The sequence below is a fragment of the Anser cygnoides genome, chromosome 1 (genome assembly GCF_040182565.1).
Source record: "Anser cygnoides isolate HZ-2024a breed goose chromosome 1, Taihu_goose_T2T_genome, whole genome shotgun sequence".
NCBI lineage: Eukaryota > Metazoa > Chordata > Aves > Anseriformes > Anatidae > Anser > Anser cygnoides.
The window spans coordinates 97696848-97724345 of NC_089873.1; the positions used below are offsets into that span (position 1 = coordinate 97696848).

A 27498-nucleotide genomic window follows, 5' to 3' on the forward strand; every position below is an offset into this window, starting at 1 on the left:
TCGGTATGGGACTCAGTAGAACAGGAGCCACCAGTGAGAACTTCAGGGGCCACAGCTCTTCTCCAGGCAAGGTCTCAGTGGATATGAGGGGTGCTGGAGGTAACTGAGCAGAGGACTGCCAAGTGGAAGGACAGGCAAACAGCATGCCCATTCAAATAAAACCCGATGTACTTTGTTTCCTCAGGAAGCCAAGCTACCTCCAGTATCTCTAGGATATAATAAAACCTCAGCTAAACAAACCACAAATCTGGCTAACCTCAACCTGGCAGTATTTCATGCAAATGAAAGTAAGAAAATAAAATGGACAGCAAAGCTATGGAAAAGGTTGATCGGAGACAGAGAAATGTGGAGCATAATTAACCTTAGCTTTCATCTGTATTGCAAGCGAAAAGACAAGCCGATCCAAAAATGTCTAGTGGAGACTAGCTATATATCTTCTCTTATTATCGTGGGTTAGAAATCCAAAGCTTTAGATCAGATCTTTCGAGATTTTTTTCTTCTTTTAAAAAGCCTTATTGCTCATCTTCAAGCGACTGAGCAGTTACAGGCCTGTTACATACAATGAATAATATATTAATTCCAGGTTATACCAGCACTTTTTCTCTGCAAAAAGATCTCAAGAGGATGTGGGGAAAATAATTGTTCACTTGATATTGACAAGACAGTGGCCATTGTGGAGGGTGCAAGCAATGGGAATCCACAACTTCACTTAGGATGTCAATGGGACTACCCCCCGTAATGGGCAAATTGGGTCAAGTTTCAAGGCTTGCAACAGGTCAAGACAACTCTGTTGTGCTACCATGGCCGTTTCAGCCATGAAAGCAGGAATATGCTTGGCTTTAGGATTACCAGTCATTTGCACTTTCCCAAGGGTTAGCAGACTTGGTGATGCGACTAGGTTCTTGCTGCGTTTGGAGTGGAGAGCAAATACTGTCCCTACTCCACTGTCTTACAGTCCAGGCTAAGACATGGGGCAGCAGATTGAGACAATCAGACAAAGAGCTATCAAGGGGAAATCTTTCACAGTACTGCTCTGAATCTAGAATCAGCTGATCAGGCAAAATCACACCAAGTCAGCTGATACTGCTCTGAAGAGACCACTCAAGCCAAAATGATTTATATCTACAAGGAGCTGGATTATCATATCAAGACCCTTCCTCCCAGCCGTAGGAAAGCATTCAGTGTATTTTACGCAATACTTTTTCCTCCAAAGTGAGTAAGCATTTTTTGAAGTATTCTGTTTTTGTCTCCTGCCTGCACCTGCAAAGCAAGCACCAAAATATTTCCCAAAAAAAAACTCCTGATTTATGCACTAAGAAGTGCTGAGAGCCAACCTATAAAACAGAGACAAAACCTACCCTGCACAGTAACATTCCAGCCCTGCCTACAGATAGGAAAACAGAAGTTAAGAGGCATCAGGGCACTATGGGGAGGCCATAAAAATATTAGATGGGGCGCGGCAGGAAGTTCTTTGGTAAACTATGAAACACCAGGTGCAATTTCCTGCGATTTATGAGTTTGGGCAAAACAAACCAGCACAGAAAACCTAGAAAGATTGCCAGCGATACCACTGTGTGCCTGAAATTCTAGAATTATTTTGCTGGTAGGAAATTACGGTCCACGATAGCCGCAGAAGGGGGGTAGCAAGATCTAGTGTGCTTCGGTTCCCCAAGATGATTCCCTGCTCTCTCAGCTTATTCTCCCCAACAAACTGATCTGCTGTCACTTCCTTCTGTGCACACTGGTCCTGCCTCTCCCAGCCCCTGTAGTAATCTGAATTTATCTCCTCCCTCCAATCTTTTCTTCTTCTCCCCCACCGCTCCCAGTAAAATGATCTTTTTTTTTATCCCTCTCAGAAAATTCATACTCCCATGTTATCTCATTATTCTTTGCAACAGCATGCCAAATTCGCTGTCATTTTCCCACTGGGGCTATGTCCTGAAAAAGACAAAGTGGTCTGTGCTCATTCTTACCTACTGCAGGCTCCCTGGAATTGAAAACGCCACAGTGCTAGTGCTCGGAAAGATCTCTCCGAATTCTGGGCTCAGCGCCCACCGAGCAGGGAAGCAAACATATCTCTGGGAGCGGCACCTGACTCCAATATCCTTATTGTTTGGCTAGCAAAGGAAAAATAGCTTCAGCTCTCTTCGAATTGCCCTGCTTCTAGCACCAGTCAAAGGGGCGCAAAGGCCAGAAATGTCAGGGGAAGACAGGCCCCCACCACGGCTCTGCTGAGCTCAAAGACAGCTCTGGTCTCCAGCAACCCACTGACAGCCACCAACCCCATGTTCTGTCAGGGAAAAAAGTGGAGGAGAATGACAGAAAGGGGTCTGGAAAGACTAAAAGGTGCATAGCACCACACAGACCGGCCACCCTGGGCTCCCCTCTGCAGTCACTGGAAGGGAGCTGACATTTCTGCGGGTCATTTTGTCTGATGAAGTCTGGATGGCTCCCTCAGGTTGAGCTGGATTATGTCCTAGAAGAGCCTGCTTCTCCTCACTAATGATAAAGGGAGTCCAAGATGACTCACTCCGGTGGAAACACTTGGTCACACGAACCCCACTCTGGCTCACTGGCATAGGTCCGAGGCTGGTGTCCAGCAAAAGTTTCATCCATCTGATATCTGACTCCAGGGTCCTATAAAAGATGCTGGCGTGCCTTGCTCCAGTTCTGTTCAGAAACCCTTCCCACAGCCCCAGTGTCTGAGGCAGAATTTTCCCCTATCATCATCCTCAGCAGGGAGGGCAAGGGCTGAGAGGGTGGTGGAAAACCCCCTCCTTCCTCAACCCCAGACCTGGATCCTACAAGGGGCAGTGCTTACATGAGGGAAGCCTGGCCAGCTTCTGCTGCCCTTGTGGGCAAAGGATTTTGCTCTGCAGTGCTTCACCAGCACAAAGTCCTGTAATTTCAGGGGAGTGGGCAGAGAGGGCAACAGCTAATCTACTGCATAGAGTTAATAACAAGTTTTCAATGGTTAAATCCCAGCAACAACAAATGCATCTTTATACCACTTGGAAAGAATGAATGGTCAGTCTGCATCTTTGTAAGCAAGGAGCTCTACAAAGGCAATGCATAATGGAGCAGACTATGCCCTGTGGTTCTTTTCACACACTAATGCCTATCAGTTTGAAAGAAAACTGGGGGATTTGGCCTTTAGCTGCTATACATTGACTTGGAGTTTCTGATTAGGGCTGGGCAGTATACAAGAATTCCCCTTTGTGAAAAATTGCTGCTGATGTTTCCAAATTTTGGTTTTGCTCTGCCAAAATGACAAAGCCCTTTTGATTTTTATTTTTTTTTCATGAAATAAACATTAAAACAAGGGAGATCCCATATCCTTTGAACGCTCAGTAACTGGAAATCATGAGAAATGTTAGCAAGGCTGCAGGAGTCCCAGAGGCTGAGCAAAAAGGTGCGTGCGAGTTCTCCCTGTCTCGGCTGCAACCATTAGCTTTCAGATAGGCTGTGGTAATGCTATAGCTTTTTCTCTTCTCAGTTTTGACCAGAAAAAGCACCTCAGACCTGTAAAATCCTCCCGATTAAACTTTCAAAGCCAAAACAAGTGAAATGTTTTTGTTTCACTGAAAAGCTCCCAACCGCCTCCATTCACAGCGATGCCTTGTTGTAAAGGCTCTTGACAGCAAAAACAGCAACCATCTGCTTGCTCCTAGCTGAGAGAGTTATTCCTTCAGCTTGAGTTGGACAGGACTAAGCCTTTATTGCCAAAACTTTTAAACCCCATGCTTGCTAATATCTCTGCGCTTTTATGCCTATGACCCTGATCAGTAAGAACTACAGGGATTTCTCCCCTGACACTTATGCCTGAGAAGGGCCTGAGGCTACAGCCCTAAAAGAACAAGGGCCCAAGATAACGCTGGGAAAGGGGCAGCCACCAGGTCCCCTTTACGACTCACTCTCCTGGAACAAGTTACTGAGCATACTGGAAGGAACGATTAAACATCCCATTTATAAACACCTAGAGGATAATAACACAGTAAAGGAAAAAATAACCAATGTACTTTTGGCAAGCATCTCTCTCGTCACCCCGGCATCATTCCCCTTTTTTTTCTTTAAAGGTTACGTGGCATAGTGGATGAAGAGGGAGCAGTATGTGATATATCTTGACTTCAGCAGGCCTGACAGCCTCCTGAGCAAGCTAAGAAAATATGGTGGATGCTAAATCACCATCAGGACGCTTCAAAGAGCCGCAATCAACAGATTCCTATCCGTCAGGATGGAGGTTTTAATGGGCTGTTACCACAGTCCGCTTCTGTGCCCTGATCTCTTCGACACTTCAATTAACACCTCTGTGATGGAACAGGAAGAAGGCACCTGACTTGGGTCGGTGACACCAAGTCGGAGGCAGTGGCAAGCACCTTGGAGTCAAGGAGGATAAGAAAACTGAAGTGGTGGTCTCCATGGAGAAACCAACTAGAAGGAATCCAACAGCAGCGAGCACAAAGCGCTGCGCTTAGGAAGGGGGGAAAAATAACAATTAGTGCTCACCTGCACAAGTGGGGAATGAGCAGCAAGTCGGCTGTGCTGCAGACCAGTACCTGAGAGCTAGAGAGCAGCAGGGACTAAATAAGAGAAAGCGATGAGGTGCTGTTATAAAAAAAGCTGAATCTCATCTTATTCTGGGGGTAGTTAAGCGAAGCATGATATGCAAAATATGGCTGTTACTTATTTGACTTTTGGCTGCACAAATGAGTCTGAATTGGAACTCTTGCTTTGGTTTTGGACAGTACATTTAAGGAAATGTGTGGACAAACATATCAGGAGTGAACAAAATACAATGTAAGGGTTGGAAAATATGGCCTGCAAGAAGTAAGCCTGTTAATCTAGACTGGAGAGGTCTAAGACACAAGGGTTCATGGGCAGGTGAGAGGTATTTTTGAGGAGGAGTAGGATAAATTACCACAACGTGTTGTGGAAGGACCAGAAATACTTGTTAACAAAATCAGTTTGGATGATATCCTAGTAAAAGCTTTCCAAGTGCAAAAAGCATGAATGAATGGCCACACGCTGGCTATGCAGGTGCAGGGTCTCTTCAAAAAACACACGTTAGGGGCAGCCGGTGTCTAGCTGATCTTGTCTCAGTGCACTGAGAAGGACCAGACCACCTCTTGTGGGTCCTTCCAGTTCTCTGCTCCTCTGATCAGACACCACCAGAAATATCTGGGGTAGTAAATGGAAAGAGTCTCTAGCCACCCCTACCCCAAAATGAGGCACCTGGGTCAGAAAGACAGAAGATATGGCCACGGTTATACTCCTCAACCTTTTGGTAGTGGACGTCTACTTCTCCCAGCAGAGCTGACTTTGAATTTGAAAAGGGGGAAAGACAGATGTAGAGTACGGGATAACCTACCTCATGGCAACAGTTAGCAAGAGGACTTTTTCCACTGTTAGCTGGCTACCAGGGTGTGATCTTTTTGTCTATGTCCTTTCAGTACCCATCTTTTAGACCTCTGCAGTACGGCCCAGCTGGGAGGGATCCCATCAGTGGCCATACGTGCCTAAGCCAGAGGGGAGAGGGGATCAAGCAGCCTGCTGTGCAGAGACTGGGGCTGGCTGATGAGGCAGAGCTGGCTCTTCCCTCAGAAGCACCCAGGGACACGGGCATGCCCACCCGAGGGGTAACCCCTCTCCACCTGTGATACACTCCTGCAGCTCTGACCAGCAGAGTTCACTGAGCAGAGCTCGTCTCAGCGAAAGCCAATCTTCTGAAGGGAGGAAAGATCTGCCCCCAAAATGCAATTCCATTAACCTGCAATGATCTGAACACAGGCAATCCTTAGGACACATCAAAGCCCATCTCTTTCGCCTGGCGCTGGCACTGTGGTTATGGAAGTGGCTTCCCCTACTTATAATGCACCAATCCAGTATCTACCTACCCGTTAGTCTCTGATACAGCTATCCCATTTGCTGGACACAGCTGAACACCCTGTTACTTAATCTTTCAGGAGCTGTGTTTTATTTATTTGAGTTTGGGATGCCCACAGCTTCACATAACTGTTGGTTTTAAATTTATGACATAAAAGAGTACGAAATAAATTACATTAAATTAAAAAAAAAAATAAAAAAGCTTAGCACAACTCAGTATCTAATCTCCTTTCATTTGCACTAGTGACAGACTATTTTTTCAGGCAAACAACCTGCAAATCTGAGAATAATAATAATAATTGATACGAGAAAATTATACTGGGAGAGGAAAGGGAATATTTTGTAACTTATACTAGTTTCTAATAAATTAGTTTTATTAGTTAAGATTATTTCAAATGAATTATTTATTAGTTTTAAACTAATAAAAGCACAGATTAAAATGAGTCTAACTCTTCCAAACTGTAAAAGATTTCATATTTCTCCATTTTTTTTTCTTTTTCTTTTTCTTTTTTTTTTTTTTAAACCAAACCAGATTTACTTTTAGAAAAAAAATCGAAGCTGTGTTAGAGTTTCGAGTTTCATCCAATTACAGCACTCTGGGACCTGGTGCTCTAGAAGAAAGCATGATATCGCAGCGGGTCTTTTGGTAAATCTGTGGCACACATCAAGCAATCCACAGACACCTTGTTTAGAGGCATCCAGAGTTTACGTGTGCCAGTACCTGAATTTTCTCATCCTCAGAAAGGTGGCAGTAGCTCAGAGCTGGACAATCACACATGTAAGTGAAAGCTTGGCTAGAGAACTCAATTCTGCTGCTTAGGCCTGTATCTAATAGGCACAAATAAAATTAATAATACATGTGCATGGCTCTAAAATTCATTTGTACCTACATTTTCCTTGACAGGTAAATAGAAACCGCGTGCAGTCAGACCTTACCAGCAAAAAGTTGCCTGCACGGTTGAAGTTTTCAGTGAGGCTGGGTATACCCCCAGGGCCCTGCCAGTGCTTTTCATGCCGGGTGCATTCCCAAAACCCCTCAAACAAGCTGGGGGACCTGCTCTGTGTGCTGATGCTCACTGCTCCTCACGCTGCTGAAGGACAATTTTGAGAAAAAGGGCAGCCTTCATTCTCAGTGCGCTCCCATGTAAAGCATCACCTCTGACCACGCATCCCAACTTTGCCTTGCAGATAAACACTCAACATCCTAGTCAGCCCTGAGCCTGCCAAGTAATGCCAGCAAGAGGAGAGTCCATTTGTGCATGCGTGCATGCATTTATATCCTCAGTGATTCAAACGTTTGCTGTGAGAAATAAAATTCGGAGCATTTTGGGTTACTAGACAGATCAGAAGAAACAACAAGCTCCAGTCTGAATGATAATGAAAAAGCTGAACATATCTGTAATATGCATTAAACACAGCCATACATTCCTATCTATTTAAGCTAATCTATAAATATTTTAGATAAATAGGCGGAGAGACAATTGCGTGAAGGAAAAAAAAATACACAAAAAGAGTAAACTGTTTTGTTTGGTATTCTGGTCTGGGCAGAACTGAACAAGCAAACTCCATAATGTCCTTAACAGTAATTGGTGAGCCCCTAGATACGTTTGCTCTCTATTATGCCATGAATGCAGGCAGATAGATAGTACAATGTTGCTTTAGACTGCCAAGTTTCCAGTTTCCCTGTAACACACGCAGGAGGAGGGTAGCTAAAAATGGAGAGGGCAACATAAGGTAAGCAGCAGCTACCTCAGGTACCAGGTTTCACACATGCCTAGAGACAGTGCACCCTGCAAACCAATGACCCAGCACAGGAAAACATCCAGGAAAAACGAATTCCCCAGCCTGGCAAAGAGCTAACAATGGAGGGCTGAAAAACACAACACTCTTGCTGACACGAAAAAAAAAAAGAAAAGGAAAGAAAGGAAATCTGTGGAAAGAGGGGGCAAAGAAACCAGAGGGCTATCTGGGAAGACACGAGGCAAGCACATCGTTCTGACAAATGTCATCATAAACAAATGCCTTCCCCTCAGCACCAGAATAACCAGAGCCAGGAGCTAGGTTTGCATTATACTAGAATGTGCCTTGGCATCACTGGCATTCCCTGCTCTGTCACTGTTTTGGGAAGGACAGGCTAACAGCAGAGTAAAGCCTTGCCATGCCGCAGCGGGAGGGGACAGTCCCGCTGGCTCCTGTTGTAACCAAAAGGGATTGCTCACTCCTGGCTGACATTGCAAGGTCTGCAGGCTACTGACTCCTTGGTTTCTCTAAGAAAGACACAAATCCCTCCACCCACTGTGTTCTTTCTTCTCTCTTTGCTCTCTTCTCAAGCGTGTTGCTTACCTTGCACGATCAAGTAAACCTGGGAAGTCTTGGGGTGATGCTGTGTCTGCACTGAACACGTATAGGACCCCTCATCGTAGACATCCACTTTCTGGATCCGCAGGCTGTACTCCAGGGGGTTTCTCTTCTCCAGCTCTACTCGAGGGTCCAGGGACCACTTGTCCTCTCCAGCAAAAATGATGCCGGAACGGTTTAACCAGGCCACCTTGGAGCTTCTGTCTTCTACATAACACCTGCAGAGGATAAGAAAGGGAGATTAACAGGGAGATTAGCAAACCTCTTCATCATCTCCATTTTGTCCCTTCCCTTTGCCACATTGCTCAGAAACCCTGTAGTATACTTCAGCTTTGCCAGCAAACCACAGCAGCTCCTCACCATCACAGCCCCTTGGCCATGTGTTTCACAAGCATTTTCTGATGGGTTTCATGATCTTTTGTGATTTGGGGTGACCGCGATTCCTGCTCTCGCTTCCTTTTGTCTGTCGTCTATACCTGCACTGAAAATGACTTTGGAAGGCCACAGGAGACCCTGGTCACCAAATCCCTTCTAACCCTGGCAATGGGAAAGGCCAGAAGGAGTCCTTGCCATGCTTCCCCCTCACCTTCCAAAGGTAAATATACAAGGGAGTTGCATTCCCAGCCCCCTGCCAGCCTGGAGGGCTCAGGCTTTGTAGCTCAGCACACAGCTGCTCCATCCCTCAGTTTCAGCAGCACAAGGGGAGGAACCTAAGGTGTTCCTTCGGTGAGGAGGAGACAGGAGGGAAGGAAAGGCAGCAAGCAACAGCAGGAAGAGGAGCAGCAGCAGGAGCAGCGGCTGCCTTCGCCCCAGTTGCCCACTGTTGCAAAGGGGAGGACAGACCAACCCTCCTGCAACTGCATGGCAAGCCTTCTGCTCCTTGACAGAGAGGGGTGAAGGTGCTGTGAAGACAAACACATTTTTGGCTAAGGCACCACTTCCAAGCTCCAGAAGGTGCAGAAGGCCCAGAAGGTTTGCACAGAAGAAGTGACATGCTGAAGAGGAGGCATGTTCTGCTCGCTCTTGGCTGAAGAAGACATGGGGACACAACTCCTGGCAGCTGTACCCACCAGGGCCAGACTCGGACAGGCTGACAGGGCTTTTCCTTTTTTCCATAGGCAGCAGCCTATGCTGTGTTTGTTCTGCAGATAAAGAGGGAAGTTCAGCCTCCAGAGCTGTCCCTCCTTCACCTCTCAGAGTTCTGCCCACAGCCTGCTGGCATCCAAATAACCCAGCACCTCTCCCCAGCACAATTCAGGCATGTGTTGCATTTGAGAGAGAACAGAGAGAGGATAAAGATTATCGCGTCGAGATAAGGCAAATATTTGACAGTAGGCTTTTACACAGCCTCTTAGCACAGGGCAGACATTTTCCAAGTTCCTCTGCTTGAATGCATTTCATTCACGCCATGCCACAGCTGCTGTCCCGTGCAATGTGACCCCCACCAGTGCGGCCGACACCTCCCACCCGCTCCCCCGAAGGCATGCCCACGGATGCTCTCCGAGTTGCTCCGGGGTTACTTGTGGGCTGGAGGAAAGCCAGGCTGTGTGGGAGGAGATGAGAGGCTCCCCAAGCTGCTGGCCAGGCTGGAAGCAGGTCTGTCTGAGCTGACAAACATTTGCTTTAGAGAGCAGCCCAAGCCCCAGCCAGCACCACCGCCACCCAGCCAGGAGAGGGGAGGGACAGACCTCACCCCACCAGCCAGAGAGGCTTTGGTCCCAAGGTGGGCTCATGGCTGTGATTTGATTTCTTTTTTTTAAATATACATATATTTTAAAATCAGGTCTTCATATGAAAGACAGGGGTAGGGGAATCAGCAAGCGGCCATCTGTATTTAAAAACCAGCACTGCAGTGCCAGCTCACCAGGCCATCCTAGGCTGCAACCACACGTGGCAGGAGCTGGAACTGGGGACCTGGGGAGGGGATGGTGCCCAAGGGATGTGGTGGCCCTGCAGGGACACCCAGGCTGCCTCCGGAGCCTCAGGCTGGGCAGCCTTCCCACACACGTGTGCCTACGTAGGTCTGCACCAGCACAGAGACTTGGAGGGTTAGATCTTTTTCAAAGGTGTTCACAGCCCCTGTCTGCACATTTTGGATTTGTGAAAATCCCCAGGGGGATGGCGGTGAGGAGCTAAGCAGATTAACAGCCGCAGCTGAAGTCTGTGGGCGTTGAAGTTTCTTAGTCACTTGTGAACCCCCCGGCACACCTATCTGCGCTAGCTGAGCGCCACAGACCCAACGCTGCACCAACACAGCCGTGCTGAATTCCGGACCTGTGCCGCGGTGATACGTGATACAGCACAGCACCACGGCTCTGCCTGGGGACAGAATTCTGTGCCATGGTGCAGAGATGCCCCTGCGACGTCCCTTGGGCCAGGAACAGCTCAGCGGTGCGGTCGGAGCCAAGCCCTGACCTCCTAGTCTCAAGGGGACACTCACCTGGGTACCCTTCTTCCCTCCCCCTCTGCTGACCTCAGGCAACTTCTGACCTTGTCACCGCGCACATCCCATCCACCATTTCTATTCCCTGAGGTCACTTTCCCCACAGGACCTTGGTCAGAGACCAAACAGTGGTACAGGAAAATAAACGCTACCACCCATTCCCAATGAACAGGGCATCTTGCTGTGCTTCTGCCTGCCATGACCCTGGGGCTGAGAGGAGGAGGAGATGAATTACCTCAAGAAATGCTGTCCCTGAGAAGAGAAAAACCTGTCCTATGCTGCTTTGGCCATGGGGTCAGCCCTAGGCCGGCGGTCAATCCCTACAGTCAGACAGCCTCGCGAGTGCCCCTGATGATGGCAGACAGCACTGAAATAAAGTGAAGGAGAGATAAGGAGGACAATTGGAAGAGTGAGTGAAATGGATGTGAGCTGCTCACTTGGGCACACCTGTTCCTCTGAAATTATCACAGAAAATCAATGTACAGGTGTGGAAATTCCCTGGTGCGCTCCAAACACGCATCCGTATGGATGAGGTATCCCAGTGTGTCCGTCTGCACGCACGCACCCTCCTACTCTGCCAGAGATGCCACCCAGCCTTATGGATCATGCTTTAATAAGGATTTATGGTGATGATTTTCACAGTGTAATAAGTGCTAATTCAATACTAATAGAATATTAAATGGCACGTTAACTGACGTTTTAACTGCGAGGCAGCAGGAGCAAGGCTTCTGCAAGATATCAAATGGCTCTTATCATTCACTAATAATCGATAATCAAGTTCACAGAGATAGTCAAACGCTTTTCATTAGGCTTATTGAAAGCATTACCATCAATGTCAGTGAGTGCTAATAAACCATTTGTGATCCATCCATTTTGTTTTTCCTCATGGCTTCAGGTTTAATTTCCTGATATCCGCTGATGCAGCGACCGAGAGGAGCAGCTAGTGGTGATGGCCATGCCTCAGACGATCACTGCAGGAACTCAAGAACTATTGATCTTAGCACCAATTCAAACTATACACAAAGAAAGAACAAAAAACCTTGCTGCCGTGCCTCTTTAGTCTCCCTTTCTTTCTCATTAAAAAAAAAAATGTAGTTTGGTTCCTTTAAGATTTTTTAGCTACTGCACCATTTCTAGCTGCTACCGATGTGTTTCCAGTCCTCACAGTGACTAACAATCATAAGAGCCAGCCAGGAGACAATCAGAAAGTAGAACTGGGGAAAGGCACCTTGACATCCTCCGCTTCCTCACGTGCAAATGCAGAAAATGGTCCTGGGCCATCTCACAGGAGAAAGGGGAAAGAGATGACACTTTGACCACAGGAAAACTCTTTGGGATCTTCAGGGAGAACCATCATCACCTCTAATGTGAGTGAAGAGTACTACAGGTAAAGCTAAACACGTGACAGAAAGAAAATCCTACCCAGCTCATTTTCTCCAGGGGAGAGATTGCTCCGTTGTTGCTGACTGCAGATATTCACTTGCATGGCCAGGACCAGCACCACAGTGCAGCACTGTTAGGAGAGAAATTAATGTTCACCATCCCCCTTCATCATGTGCTTGGCCATGCACAGGATGCCTCGTGTCCTTTATTGCCTTCAGAGGGGTCTCTCAGGGTTAAGTTCAAGCCAGTGTTTGGAAGGGGTGGGGGGCATTGGGAGCCCACAGGCAAGAAGGAATCCCTGTAGGACTTGGCAAAGCTGCTGTTTAAATGATTACTTTAACACAGCAGGGATTTTACAGCATTGCCAGTGATGTATTGGGTCCCCTTGAACCCAGGATAATTGTTTTGTTTTATTGCTGCTATAGTTCCAAATAAATAAATTCTTTTAGAGCAGACCCAGTCCCCTGATTCTCTGCTAGAAGCCTGCTGGTGAGAAGATGCAAGCTGCTAGGTTTAAATGAAATATGGTATACTGCTTCACCACCAAACCACATCTCTTGGAATCACAGAATCATTTAGGTTGGAAAGGACCCTGAAGATCATGAAGTCCAACCATCAACATAACACTACCAAGCCCCATCACTAAACCATGTCCCTAAGCACCACATTCATACATCTCTTAAATACCTCCTGGGATAGGGACTCTACCCTGGGAGTAGGGATAGGGACACTTCCCTGGGCAGGCCTGTTTCAATGACTTACCACCCCTTCCATAAAGAAATCATTCCTGATATCCAATCTAAACCTCCCTAGTGCAACTTGAGGCCATTTACTTGTGTCCTACACAAGAAAAGAGATGGACACACTCCTCACCGCAGCCTCCTTCCACATGGTCATAGATGAGGTCTCCCCTCAGTCTCCTTTTCTCCAGACTAAATAACCCTGGTTCTCTCAGCTGCTCCTCATAATTCATTTTCTACTCCCTTCACCAGCTTTGTTGCTTCTTCTCTTGATTTCCATCAACTCAGTATCTTTCTTGACATGAGGGGCCCAAAACTGAGCACAGTATCTGCGGTGCAGTCTCACCAGAGCCAAGTGCAGAGGGACAGTCACTTCCCTAGTCCTGCTGGGACCATTTCTGGTAACACCATTTCTGATGCAGGCCAGGATGCCATCTGCCGTTTTGGCCACCTGGACACACTGCTGGCTCATGTTCTTCCCTCATTTGGGAGAAAAATAAACAATCAGTGTAGTTTTGAACCGCATTTTCTACCCTCTTCCTCCAAAGCACATTGTGGACACAGCTCCGTGTCATCATCCCGTCTGCTCGTGCTCTTCAGCCTTCCCTGGCTTGGCAAGCAAGGACCTGAGAGCGGTGACCACTAACTGGGAGCAGCGAGAGGCCCAGCCCGGGTATGGACAGGGCTCTTTGTCCCCTTTGGCTTTCCCTCAGAGGGATCTTCGCACGTCTGTGCAAAGGGCAAGGGCCCCTTATGCTGCGGATAGCAACTGGAGATGGCATCACCTGTCAGGCCTATGAGGCGTTTTGGCTGTATTATGCTGTGACCTTGGCCGTCACACCTTTCTGCACCTCCTGGGGTGATAATTCATCACTCAGGCGGTAATTTCAGGCCCATCCCCTGCTGGGGTGCTGCAGGGCTGGTTGGGACCCGCGCTGCTGCTCGCCCTCCCCGTGCTTGGTATGGCACGCTGCTCAAAGTCTTTCTGCTCTGCGGATTAGAAACTTTTTTTTTTCCTTCTAATTTTAAGTCTAGATTTATTCATGGCTGGTTTATATCCATTCCCTCTCATGCCAACACCATCCTTTAGCTTAAATAGCTCTTCTCTCTCCCGGGTGCTTATCTTCCAGCGTGTTCACTGAGAGCAATCATATTCCCTCTCAGCCTTCATTTTGCTGGGCTCAACAAGCCAAACTCTTCTAGTTTCTTCTTGTATGATAGACTCTCCATTGCCCTAAACATCCCAGTAGCCCTTCTCCACACCTGCTCCAGTCTGAATTCCTCTGTCGTGACCAGAATTCGTACCCAGCTTTCTAGATGAGGTCTCCCCAGTGCCTTGTACAGAAACGCTCCTATCTCGCTGTCTCTACCATCAACTCTTTTTAATGAAAGCAAAAAGGATTGCAACCAGTGAATATGACTATCAGTGCAGAACCGCTCATGTGCTGTGAGCATCCTCGTCTCTCAGTCCGTGCGATACGCATGGAAAATGAAACCCAAGGGAATTCACCAAAAATATACCAGCCTAAAAGGAGAGCCACACAGTCTCTCACTAGCAGACATGCAGCTGGTCTCGCATGGGTTTTCTTTATGTTAAAATGACTACTTAAGAGTATAGGTTTCTGTTTGTGTAGAAAAAAAATCAAACCCCAAATTACAGTAATTGTTATGCCAGTACTCTCCCGGGGCGGATGTAACTATATCAGAACAAGAGAACTTATACTGGCATGATTTATTGCTCTTCCCATCTTCTGGGGATCACTGTACCTGCATAAACAACTCCAGCCCACATCCATTCAAGCACAGGTACCTTTTTAATGATATCAATATGAGCTGCTATGAGGAAAGTTAACTCTATCCTGGCCAGACCCAACACATTTTAAAACTGCAAATAACAGAAAAAGCTTCAGTCTGAGGCGTACCACCACAGCAGCAGGTTTTCCTCCACCCCACCAGGCCTAGAAAAACCCATCGGTTTCTTTACAGCAGAGTCAGGAAGCCCTTGGGTTTGTCCCCATGAGGTGCCACGTCTGGCACCTGAGCAGACAGTCCACACGTGTGTGCAGAGGCGCTGAACCGCTCTCTGGCTGATGCCTGCAGAAACGCCAAGTGACAGCTTCCATCAGGGTCCCGCTCCAGGATTAGACAGGAGGACGAGACTGCTGAGGGAACACCGCGAGCCCCCTCCTTTTCCCTTTTTGGGGTTAGCCAAGGACTCGTCTGCGTCCCTTTTCGTCTCAGCCAGAAACCCGGCTCTGATCTTGGTCCAGTGTCACCAGGCGATGCCAATCAGCTACTGATCACACAGCCCTGCTGAAACCTCCAGCCACGAGCGGATGCTTCGCTCCACCGGCTGCAGCCTCCCGTAGCATCACGGGTGCTCCTGCACTGCCCCAAGGGGAAACCGAGGCATAGTGGAGATGTTGTAGGATAGCCATGGGGAACACTGCTGGAAGATTTGTCTCTTGGTCGCGCTGCGCTTACGCTAAGGATGCTGTGCTTTTGCTGTCACTAAGACACGGGCTGACATTTAAAAAGCACCTGCAGTCGCTTAGGAACTGATGTTCACTGAAAGACAATTAGTCTCTTATGTGATCTAGATGTTGCTTTTACGCTGAATTGGTGAAAGGACCTGAAACCAAATGGCTACGGAAGAGTCTCAGTACTGTAATTTTTTTTTATGTTTGGAGAATACACCAAGAACGGGACTGGGAGCTCTAGTAAGGCACCCATACAAGCCGTCATCCCCTCTGCTTTTCTTCACAGACTTCAGTACTGCAGGTGGCCTGTTTCTCCTGCCTGAACACTCAACTTGTGGGTGACGTTCACATGCTCACCACTAGGTATTTCCAGAAGAGCTGCTTCCCAACTTTTCCCCCGGATTTCTTCCCTTTAAAACAACAATAACAACAACCACAGAAAACGTTATTTCCGAGATGCGATCTCCTCCTCTGACAGGAGGGGAGGGAGCTTTGGCTGGGAAGCCCACGTGATTCGGTATCTGGTAATTATCCAGCCGCAGAGGCGATGTGAAACGTTCTGTGCTGTCGCGGAGAATGACAGCACCTGGAGCTCCAGCACCCAGATAAAAAGCGGAGAGACAATCGGGCAGATGGAGAAAGGCACTGCTACATCGCGGGGGGGGGGGGGGGAGAGAAAGAAGCGGGGAGAGGCGAAAGCTGGCGAGAAACATCAAGGCAGCCGGCACAGCTACTGGAGAATGAGATAATGCCACAGATTAGAAATGCAAAGGGCAGCTCTGAAAGAGGGGGAAACAGAAAGATGCCGAGTGAGGGCAGGTCAGGAGAGAGCGAGTGCAGAAGCGGGACGGTGTGAACGCAAGAGGGGATAGGGGAGTGATGCTGCCTGTGTGGTCTCAGGTCCCTTCCTCCTGTCCCAGCCACTGGCTAAAAATGCAGGAGGTGTCACCAGAGGCTGTGACAGAGCAAGGGGAGGTTGGCAAACGAACGCCCTGCAGCGATGCAAACAGCACCTCCCAGCTTGTGGGCTGCAGAGCTCTGCTGAGGGACGGGGACTACAAACTTAGGATGGAAGCAATTAGAGCGGGAGCTCTGGGGCACTGCGTTTTGTGTGCAGGGGAGGTGGGAGGGAGGCTGACCGACACGGAGGCACGTGCAAGCCTGTGAAACAGCCCGTGGGATGGATGCCACGGCCCCAGGGCCCGCTTCCAAAGGGTGAGGCGCAGAGCTTGCCACCCCAACATGGCCCTGGGCCTGCCCCCGTGATGCTGCATGTGAGGATGCCCACGATGCTGGCAGCGACGGCTGGGTCAGGAGGAGCTGGCTGCCAGGTGGCCCGAAGCCACGTACCACCTCTGGGAGGGTTTGTGACGTGGGAAAATAAAGCCAAACGATCAGATTGGGGCCAAAGGCTTGCCAGGGACTGATGCTGGACACCAGCCTCAACGCCTGCTGGGACAGTGACCAAGCTATTGGCAGCGGCCAGTGTATCTGCAGTGAAAGCACCTCTCCGTGTAGGCAGGAGGGACAAAGAGCCCTGGTGCCCACACCTCTATGTCTGGGGAAGGAAATGCGAACGGTAGCAGCAGTGAACAGGTATTACAGGATCTGAGCACCAGGCCACACGGCCCAGTGCTCACCCTCTTATGATTAGTGACAGATGTTTCAAAGAAAGGTGGAACACCTCCTAAAATGACAATGTAAATCACCATCTAAATAATTTCATGATCGTTCTCAGCCATAAAAGCCTATTAATCTAGCCCCAAGCAAATATAAGTTGCCCTCCTCTCTGAATAACAGCTTGCATTCCACCTTGTAAGTTTGTACTCTACCTCTTTCATCCCCAGGCATTTCTCAACCCTCTGCCCCCTTTTTCTTTTTTTAAACTCATTAACATCCTCATTTGGTGATACCTTGTGGCTGAGAATGTCATAGATTAACCCTTAACTGGTACAAGGCTGTGAAATAATATCAGATTTAAGTATTAAATGAAACTGGGAGGTGTCTCCCCTGTGTGAAATGCTTCCTCCCAACACCTGGGGAATACACTACCTGACTCCCAAGATCATGTTTTCTATTTTGAGGACCCTAACGTCTGTTCCATCTCGTACTGCTCCTTCTTCATAAGAGAAAAGACAATATCACATCTGAAATTCTTCTGGGAGGCAAATCACAGTGGGAGTGGGAACAATTAGGGAAAATAAGACTGAACTTTCCCTTCTTCCCTGAGGTGGCTTACCCAAGTTATCACTCCCTCTTGCAATGCGAAGGGTGGCATGACAAAGTGGGCCCATCCTGCCTGCTCCCCCCCTGCTGCTGCATCTCAGAGAGGAATGCCTCCTCGATGTGCAAACACTCCAGTTATCATTTACACCCAACCTCCACTGCTGGAGCACCGCTGGTGGACTCAGGGCTTGTAGAGACTGCGGAGACGATGTCTAGTGAAACACATTAGCCTCCCTGTCTGTGCCAGAGCTGTCATTGGTGCCACCACAGATTGAGCTACACCCGTGCAAGCAACAGTGGGAAATAGGAAGAAAAAAACCTAATGTAGACAAAGCCTTTGAGGAGCTTAACCCCTCTTCCCCTTTCCCATCTCTCTCCCACTTGAAAGCAGAGAACAGCTTCTGAGCAAGACACACGCTCTCATTTCCATATCTAAAGCCAGTCCTGAAATACCATTGTGAAATAATGCTCTGAGAGAGGAGACCATGGAGCAGATTCCCTTTGAGAGATTCTGTCGCTTCTCTTTTTTAATTCCATCCAAAGCCAACTTTTGCTGAACGCCGAGCACATCTGGATGGGTGCAGCCAATCTCTGGCACCGTGTTACCAGCACGATACAGGGAAATTGGAGGGAATTCAGAGGCAAGCAACAACAAAATCCATCAAGGGCTGGAAAGGGATCAGCATCTAAGGGAAGCTTAAAAACATTAAATATGTATAACTTGACTAAGAGAAGACTTAAAAGGGATGTGTTGACAAGCTATACCTCTTTGGAAGCTGAAAGCACCAGGGGAAGAGAGGAATTATTGAGCATGACATGTAGGGGTCTAGAAAGGAGTAACGGGTCAAAAAAAAGAAGAGAAATAAGTCTGTTCAAACTTGAGGAAGAACTTTTTGCCACCTACAAGTGCTATCCTCATGAAGAGTCCCCCAGGAAAAGCAAGGAAGCTCCTGTTATTTTGGACATTTAAAGCAAAGTTGGGCAAAGACCTAGAGGATATATAACTGTGTGGGAACAGCTTCACAGTGGCTGCAAAGGGACAAGCCTCCGTGACCTTGTCATCTTGTTTTTATCATATACCTGACAGAGTTCAGCAGTATGTTAGGAAAAGACAACTCTTCTCTCAAGTCTCTTTCAGGCTTAGCAATGTTTTTTAGATATTTTCACTTCCCATACTGCTAAATATTTCTCAGCAAGACTGCAGATCTCTATACACTGTACTAGAGTTAACTGGCACACCTATGGTCTTGTTTTCAGAAACTAGTTTCTTTAGGAGTCAACCATAGACAGGTTAAAAACTACTGATACAAAGACCAGAAGTCTTATTATTTCCAGAAACCACTGGCATATGGTTATATTCCCAAACGTGCTCTGAGTAAATCCATCAAGCACTCAAGAAGTCACAACTGAACCCTGATTTTTCAAAGTGCTTAGCACTGAAATTAAGACCAGATTTGCAAAACTGCTTTGGAGCCCACCAGCCCCCAGTGTAACACACAGGCACCAAACTTTCAGAATAGCATTTGGCACAGTGAGCTCCTTTACCAATACAGCCCTTTACCTTGCTGCCCAAATGGGCATACTTTTGAAAATCAATCCCGTAGGTGTTTTATAATCACAGAAGAAAGTGCTGCAAGCTTCGGACTTGCATGGTGTATTTATCTTGCGTGTTGAAGAGCTCCTTTAAGTGGAAATCACAGCAAAGCTCTAACAGATAGGCAATGCTCAGCTCTGCTTCCTTTCTGTTATTTGCAGCTCTGCTGAATTTTGCCTCTCCCTAATGCACTGCTTCTGTCCACCATCAAATCAGGCCTTTCGAAAGGAGGCAGCTGAAAAAGACTTGCGGGGAAGGTAAAGAAGAGAAGCAGCTGGAAGGGAGAACTCCCAAAAGCTTTGATCTGAGCTTACCTTTATCCCCCCACACAACATGCCTTGCAGAGGAGGACATGTTGATAAATAAACAAACAGCCAGGGAGAGGGGGAAGAGTGGAAAAGCAGAAATGTCAAGTATATTTGATAGACTTTTGTCTGTTCATATCAAAAGCCAGGAGCTGGCTTAAAACCTCCTGTGTGGAAACAGACTGGGAGGAAGACATGACTCACTGAGAAAAGGTGCAGGAATAATTCCCGCAGCTAGATCTCCTTGCCATCCGGCTAATAACACTATCTTCTGTCACCTTTCCTCGGAGAACCTTGCAGGACTTGGTCTGGCACACAGCAGCCACGGCGCTCTGTGGAGAAATATTACTATGCCCGTTTTACACATGGCGAGGTGTCGGAGAAGGGAAGAAATGGGCTGCACAAAGTCATGCAAAGGAACGGTTTACAGCTGGAAACAAAGCCTGACAGACCTGACCTGCCTCACACCAAACTTTGTTTGGCGTGCACTGGTCGTGCGGGGATGTCGAGAGGTGGGGAGCAATGGCTGCAAAGCAGCCTTCACAAACCCAGGCACCACCTCTGGGCACGCTTGTCTGAGCAGCACTCTGAGAGATCATGTTTTTAGTTCGCTCTAATTGGGAACTGCCTTGGGGACGTGCAACCGGAGCAGAAAGGACCGGCTGAAGCACAAACCCTTGCTGCCCGTGGTTTGAAAGCAACCAGCTCAGGTCAACTGGCTCCGAGCCTTGGAGCCCGAACTGCTCCAGCTTCCAACGGCAGTGCAAGCACAACCGCGGAGACCGCTCTGACTGCCTCTGCACCTTCTGACCCACAGCCTTCTCAAACTGGCAAAACAAGCTGTGCAAATTGGCCGGAACACAGAACTTAAACTCTTTTCGCATTTCCCAGCGAAGACAACGCTGCTGAATCCTGCTGGAAGCGTTTACCCAGGGATATCTTACCTGACCTTCCTGCCTGTTCGCCCAGAAACCTGCTGTGAAACAAAACCTCTCCCCATTCTCAACCTACCAGAGCTCCCTCCTGTGCTGGTAACTTCTCGTTTCCTTCCTGCCATGGCTGTGTCTAAGGCTGGCCATGGGGACAAAGCCTGGTCTGAGGCTGGACTCCCACCTCTGTTCTCCTGGTGGGCCACTTGTGCCAAATAATTTACAGAAATCCAGCACTGCATGGGTAGATGCCTAATTTCAGCTTCAGCTGGCATAAATCAAAGGTCAACAAGGCCCCATTCCCACTGCAGTAAATAGGGATGCCTACATTTATAGGAGATGAGGATTGGCCCTGCTTCCTTGCACCAGCCTCTAAATGAATTCGTTAAATACAGCACTTCAGTCTGCTCAGTTAAAAGCAGCTCCAGCTGGCAGGAGGTTTCAGATCCAGGGAATGTTTAAAAGATGAGGATTTGTAGCCTGCGCTGAGTTTACACTTGGCTAGAGGTAGGCTCTCATCAGCCGTGCAGGGGAGCTGCCATCACGCCCCCCTGATGGGTGTCTGTGCATCCCCAGTGTCTGTGCGCAGCGTGACATTTACACAGGACCTCACAACCTCACGGGGCCAACCCACACCAAAATGACTCTCTGACGCTGCTCATTTCAGACAGCTGCAGGGCAGCGGACTGGAGGTCCTGCTGTACTTCTACCAGGCTGACGGGTTTCTTTTTGTTTGCTCTTCTAAATCATCAATCTTTTTTTTTGAATTGGGGGTGTGCACTGAATTTGAATCTGCAGCACGGTAAGCATCAGCAGTGGGGGCAGTGAGAGCTGTTTGGGATTTGCAAGACAAGAGTGAAACAGTAGTTAATTTTGACATTAAATCCTAAATAAGAGAATGTTAAAGTTATTCTTAGCTTATGAAAAAAAAAAAAAAGAGAAGCTGTACTGTGATCGTCTGGCATGCCCTCATGTATTGCATAGATCTCGTGATTCCTGCAGTTTAATCCCTTATCTGCTCACTAAAACAGATGGTGTTGCAGGCTCTTTGCAGACTCTGACAAATATGACTGCACTGGGAACACTGTTCATATATCCACAGCTTGCTGTACAACCCTCAGGACGAGATGCACTGGCTTGAGATGAAAGTTCACATTCAAAGCACAGTCTGCAGCAAGGAGCAGATCCTATGGCTTCTCCTACAGCATTGCTGCTGGGGTCCGTAACAAGCACAATCCTCTTTCCTCCCACAGGCTTGGAACAGTCACACACAAAACTTCTTCCTACAGACCCATGTAAGGCTCGGAGCGATGTGACCCTCCAAAACCTCCATCCTGAGCTCCCCGTCAAACCCTCTCCCTTTGGCCAGGACCAGGGTGCGTGTTGTTTTCCCTCAAGGAACAAATCCACCCAACTGACCAAGGAGACCTCCAAAAAGCTGGTAAATAAGAGAACCCTGACTCAGGTAGGTTGAGACCAGCCCCTCTCTGACTTTGCAATTACCATGTTTTTCAGTCTTCAGAGCTTCTGGCAGTGCTGTAGCTGTTTGTCTTCAGGGAAAAGTGGGTCAGTGCGAGGCCCAGCCTGGGTATTTGCTGGTGCTGGACTGTTACAGGTCTCGTCTCCCCGATGCTCCCTTCTGTGTGTGTGTGCGTGTGTGAGATCAGCCAGTACTTGGAACGACAAGTGAGGTTAACCGAGCTACATGCATTGCTCCCCCTAGAGCAGTATAAAATGGTGATAAACCACAACTGGAACCGCTCTGCACTAAGTGTCTGGCCAGAGGTGAAGCACGAGGTTACCGCAGCAGCTCCGCTCTCCCGTCCCCCTCCACCTGGCGGGTCCTGGGTAATAAACCACTCTTCAGCCTTTCTTCCTCTAAACCCAAACTGCTGGGATTTGGGGAAGATAAAGATTTCAACCGCCTTTCAGAAGAGCCTTCGCAAGAACTAAAAGCCCCAGCTGGCATAAAAACAGACATGTAACGGGATTGCTCTGTCCCTGAAAGTAGTTTAGCACTGCAGGAACTTAGAGTCCTTTTATCTCTCTTCTTTATTTAACCAGAGTCGTTAAAATAAACTGATTTCCCAGCCAATTAATTATCAAATATCTGTAACAGCTTTCAAGCCCTGCCATTACTCAGTCTCAGAGGCCCCCACAGGCAATATGAAGCTCTTCTCTCCTTACCTGCACAACCCCATGTCTTCTCCCCATGCTCAGCTGCCAGCAGAGAAGCAGCCGGGGGCTGGCAGGACCCCAAAGGAGATGCAAGCATGCAATGAGGCCAGCTGCATGCAAGCCACGAGCTTTACCACACTACTTCACTGAGACTCAGACATTAGACAGACCCTGGTCCACAGCAGGAGCAGAGACACCAGGTAACACCCAACGGGGACCCGATGGCAGATGCTGCCAGCCCGGATGAACCACAAATGCCAAGTGCCCCCGGCTCAGCTCAGCTACAGGTAAATGCACGTGCTGCTCGTGGGCAGCTTCTGCCGTAGCCGTGTTACCTACTGAAAAACTGGCCTCTGCCTCTTTGTTAACTGGAAGGTTGTACTCGCCATAGGTACATTAGCAATGCCCCTGCCATCTATTTTATAAGCAATAAACTCCACTCATATGTGGTTTCAATTAGGAGATTTCAAATGAGATTGAAGATAATGCATCCCATAATTACTCACCCTTCTCCTTTCTGGAAACTCAAGCAGAATCATTTCCAGGCCAAAATGCGGTCTCTCTTGATTGATGATGCTAATAAAATGGCTTTATTGTGATATAAATAGCCTTAAAAATGTCCTGGAGAGTCAATATCGGTGCTTGATGGCCTTATGCAAGCAAGGTCCTTATCTTACGGTGTACTAATGCTTAATGAGTTGTGCTTCTGAAAAGTTTGGCGCTGGATTTCGGCATCGATTTGGGGAACTACAGAAGGGTAGCTCCCGAATTAGACATGCAAGGCGGGAGCTGCCTAAACACCTTTCCTCTTCCTCGCATTCCCTATTAATAATCTCTTCGCTCCCCAGCTTGCCTGGTGTCAGTTCAAACGCGAGCACCGGCTGAGCCCAGCAGGAGCCATGGGAACGCGGTGCTCCAGCCTCCCTTTGCTGGAAGTTTACCAGCCGCTGCTGCGGCAATTGGAAAACCTGAACTTTCTTCGGGGCTGCGCAGGCTCCGAGCAGCTCTCAGCCTTTAGAGACACATGAAGCCACGTCCTGGGCGAAGGGCACCAGCCTGCCTGCTCCGGAGCACATCCGTGGCCTCCATCGCAGCAGACAATGCGTCTTCATTGTCCCCTTGCTGGGAAGAGGCTGGGTAAAGAGCCTCCCTCCAAAGAAGAGGGGAGAAGACCTATGGACTCTTGTGAGAAAAAAAGCTCAGGGCATTCTTCCCTTTTAAGAGCTGCAGTGTATCTCATAAAGCCAAAAGGCTGTTTGCAAGGCTTCCTTTGAAAGCAGGACATCCTGACAACAAGCAGCCGCCCCAGCGGGACCACCACCTTCAGAATCACGAGATGTTATCGGTGAGCCTTGGCCATTTAACTGTGCTTTCCAGTACTGCTACCTCGGCTCAGATCTGGGTGCTAAGCAGCTTTGCCGGGAGTGACAGAACCACATACACCTGTCAGAAAGCGCTGCTATCATAGCAGCCCTGACAGTGATGTGATCAGGTCCTGACAGATGGGCAGAAACGAGAGGGAAGGATGCGTGAGCAAGGGAGACTGAGAAAGTTTAAGGGAGCACGGTACGAGTCCGTGCGTGGGGGACGCGGGTGAGTGACACTGTAGTTGTGCATGTGTGATGGAGGGGATGGGGGCCACGCTCTGTCCCCCACCTTATCAGGGCTCCAAGTCTCTAAAGGGAGAAGAGACGACAGTTTCCCAGCCCCGTCTCACTCCCCTCTCTCCCCCATCCCCACCATCCAGCCACGGTATATTTGAGAGCAATTTTACTCTCTGTAATAAAGCCTTTGTGGGTGCGTAGGCGGCGGTGCATGTGTGCATATGTCGTCTGCGAGAGTGCGCAGAAGCTGGGGTCTGCCGAGATGAGAAGGTGGCTCTGCGTGCACGACAGAGCGGGAACGAGGATGAGACTGCGCGAACGTGCGTGTGAGGACACGAGAGAGACGCTGCTCTGCAGAGAAACCAGACAGTCGGAGTGAAAATGAGAAGGTACGTGGTATTCGTATGAGACAGGGTGTGTGTGTCAGAGACGAAGAAAGAGAAAGGTCTTATTCACAGCCTTCCTGTACGTGTTTGATGAATATCACAAGTTTTAACCAAGAAAAATATGTATGTATTCAAATCAAACACAAAACACCCCTTTTGCCTGGAGCACTCTTGCCTTGCTTGTTTGTTCTGTTGCGAGCTGCTTGTTAGAGGAACACAGGAAACAAGAAGAGGAAAAAAAAAAACAGGCTGACATATTTAAACACAGGCAGCTATCAAGGCAGCAACAGTGAGAAGGGAAAAGCAGGTGGGATAGCTGGAGAGCTGCTGTGCATATGCTAGGAGAGGTGCCTGTAGAGTTTCTGAAGTCCATCCCTCAGGTGGATTATGAGCACGTTTAGCATACACAAACCGAGTTGATTCAGCAGTACCTACAAGGAAACGCACTCAAAAGCCTCTTCCTCATAGCCATTTTGCAGCAAGGAGTCTAAAGACAGCGCAAGAAACTCTGGCGTCCTGGCTCCATCCCCTGCAAAGCCCTCTACGCTGAGACTAGACAGCCCCAGTTGTCAACATGTGAAAGGAGGGACAAAAGGACTTGAGCTGGATTTGTTAACAGCAAGAAAAATAGTAACAACAGATTGAGTCCAAACCTCCAGGGGCTAAAGGCTTTGCTAGGACTCCAGGTCAGACAAACACGGGTACAGAGACAAGGATGGCTTTGAAAATATTTTTCCCTGTTCTGTTCTGCTTTGTTCTTGCTGGTAAATGTAAACACCTTTATATGTTTAAAGCTCTTCGACACTACCATAATCCACAGGCTTGTGGTGCCCACGGGGAAACCCACCAATACCCACACCAGTCAGCCTTGCTAAGTAGCTTACAGCGCCACAGGCAACGCCCAGGAAGGGCAGAGGTGTGCCACGAACTGACCATAGGGGCGGCGAAGCCACTGGTCTGGAGACTTCATGTTCAGGAGACCCAGGAAAAGGGTCAGAGGTGTGAGGCTGTCCTGGAGGCAGCGTGCCCAAGCATCACCCAGAGCACTGCGGGTCACAGAAAGACTTTTGGGTAAAGGTTTCTTGTCCTTCCCTTCCCTTTTTAACATCAGAGCAAAAGGCTGATTTACAGCTTGAAAGCAGAGCCCTCACGACACCAAGGGAGGGGAAACACTAGCTCAATGGTGAGGTTATAGGGCTGGTGCAGGAGAAGGGAAATCAAAGAGCAACGCAGAGGGCTTGAGCTTGGGTGTGGCCCTTTTACCATCACCCCACCAGCATACAACCAGACCAATACCATCTTTTTTGGCCACTGAGATTAACGCAACCACAGGCACCATGCAGTGCATGGGGTCCCCTCTGGACTGGGGTCCCCAGGGTGCTCCCACATCCTCAGTAATAATAGCGATTATTGCACACAGAAAAATTACCCTGAAACTTTACAAATCCTTCTGCAGTGTTTGACTCCCTGACCTCCGGAGGCGGTGTGGATTTCACAGACTGACTACCTGCTGTGTGAAAAAGTGTCTCCTTTCATGTGGTCTAAATTAAGCCACCATTAGCATCTCCAAGTGACCTCTTGTTCTAGTATTACAGCAGGACAGAAAAAGGAGGGACCGATCAGTTTCCGCTGCACCCTTCATTAGTGTAAATAACTCAATTACAAGCCTTTAGCGTGCCTCTTCGGGGAGGCTGCGGATGCCCGGTGCCTGTGAGCTCCCTTCGGAGCGGGCCAGGAGCGAGCGCAGGCAATGCGCGCGCAGGGACAGTAGAGGGCACGTCGCAAGACAGGAGAAGGGAGAGCTACGGAAGGGAAATGGCGCTTGTACGTTTTTGCGAGCTTGCAAACGGTGGAAATGAAAAAAAAAAAAAAAAGAGGAAAAAAAGCCCTGTTCAGTCCAACTGACTGCCTCCTTGTAGGTAAACCTCACAAGATTACTAACCATGCTTCACAGCCCTCTGGTAATTCTACACGCTGTCTTAAATGAGGGTGTAGCCAGTGTTCAAGATAATGTCATTTTTTATAACATATTCCCTATTGTTTTCCTGTCCCTTAAAGGCAACCAAGCATCCTCTATGCTTTTGGAACTGACGCTACCCACTGAAGAAGCTTTTATCGAGTTACTCACCATGACTCCCAATCTCTTCCCTCCAAGGAGCCCGGGAGCTCAGCGCTCATCACCACCACACAGCTGATGTGGAGACTATTTTTGCAGCCTGCATTACCATACGCTCGTCCGCACTACAGCTCATCCGTCATCCTGTGGCCCTGTCCCCACGGTGCCTGTGGGCTCTGCTGACTCACGGAGGTGGCAGCCCCTGCTCGCCTCTGCTCGGCACGGCGGGGGGAAGGCGAGTGGTACGGAGGAGCTATCCCCCAGGAGGAGACCTGGGAGAAGCCGGGATGAGTCCCAGCAGAAGTCTGGCTGCTTCTCCCAGAGCAGGCCATCCTTCAGCATCTCCTACGGCTTTTGGCAACGCTGATGCATCTCTCACCGGTCAAACCAGGCTGGGGTCCTCGCCAAGGTACCGACACCTCCACGGGACCTGCTGACTCCCACTATTAACTTATCTCCCTGGGAAGGAGCGACTATTCTTTGCTTCTTAGCGCTCAAATGGTTTTTAATCTGTGACAAGACCTTGCCCCTTCTCCCGTGGCTATTTATTTCCCTTCATAATTTTGTGTGAAAGGCCTTATCAAAGGCTTTATGAAAATCAAAGTACATTATGTCTGCTGGGGATCACCTTTATCTCTTATTTTATTAAACTTAAAAAAATAAAAACTTGTGGCTCAAAAAGGCATAGTTTTACTCCCCAGAAGCCATACTGGATTGACCCTGTCATGTTACGCTTATCCCACTGTTGTACTCGTCTGTCTTTAATTAGCTTCACAATCAGTTTGGCTGGAGCTGAAAGAGAGCTCATAGATCTGTAATTCCCAGGATGTCTTTTGATTATTAAAAAAAAGAAAAAAAAATAACAATAGCAGT

General features: G+C 48.4%; 1 protein-coding gene across 6 annotated transcripts in view; it reads right to left on the bottom strand.

The window, feature by feature from the left end:
• The window catches only part of LSAMP (limbic system associated membrane protein), a 965491-nt gene that overhangs the window by 147896 nt on the left and 790097 nt on the right, over window positions 1–27498 (bottom strand). For 5 of the 6 annotated variants that reach the window (XM_013183738.3, XM_067003786.1, XM_013183718.3 and 2 more), the window contains one exon: window positions 8227–8459. In XM_013183738.3, coding sequence (XP_013039192.1) covers window positions 8227–8459 — 233 coding nt within the window. Of the gene's footprint in view, window positions 1–8226; window positions 8460–26637; window positions 26703–27498 lie in introns of those variants that run through there. The other variant, XM_067003794.1, reaches the window with a different exon arrangement.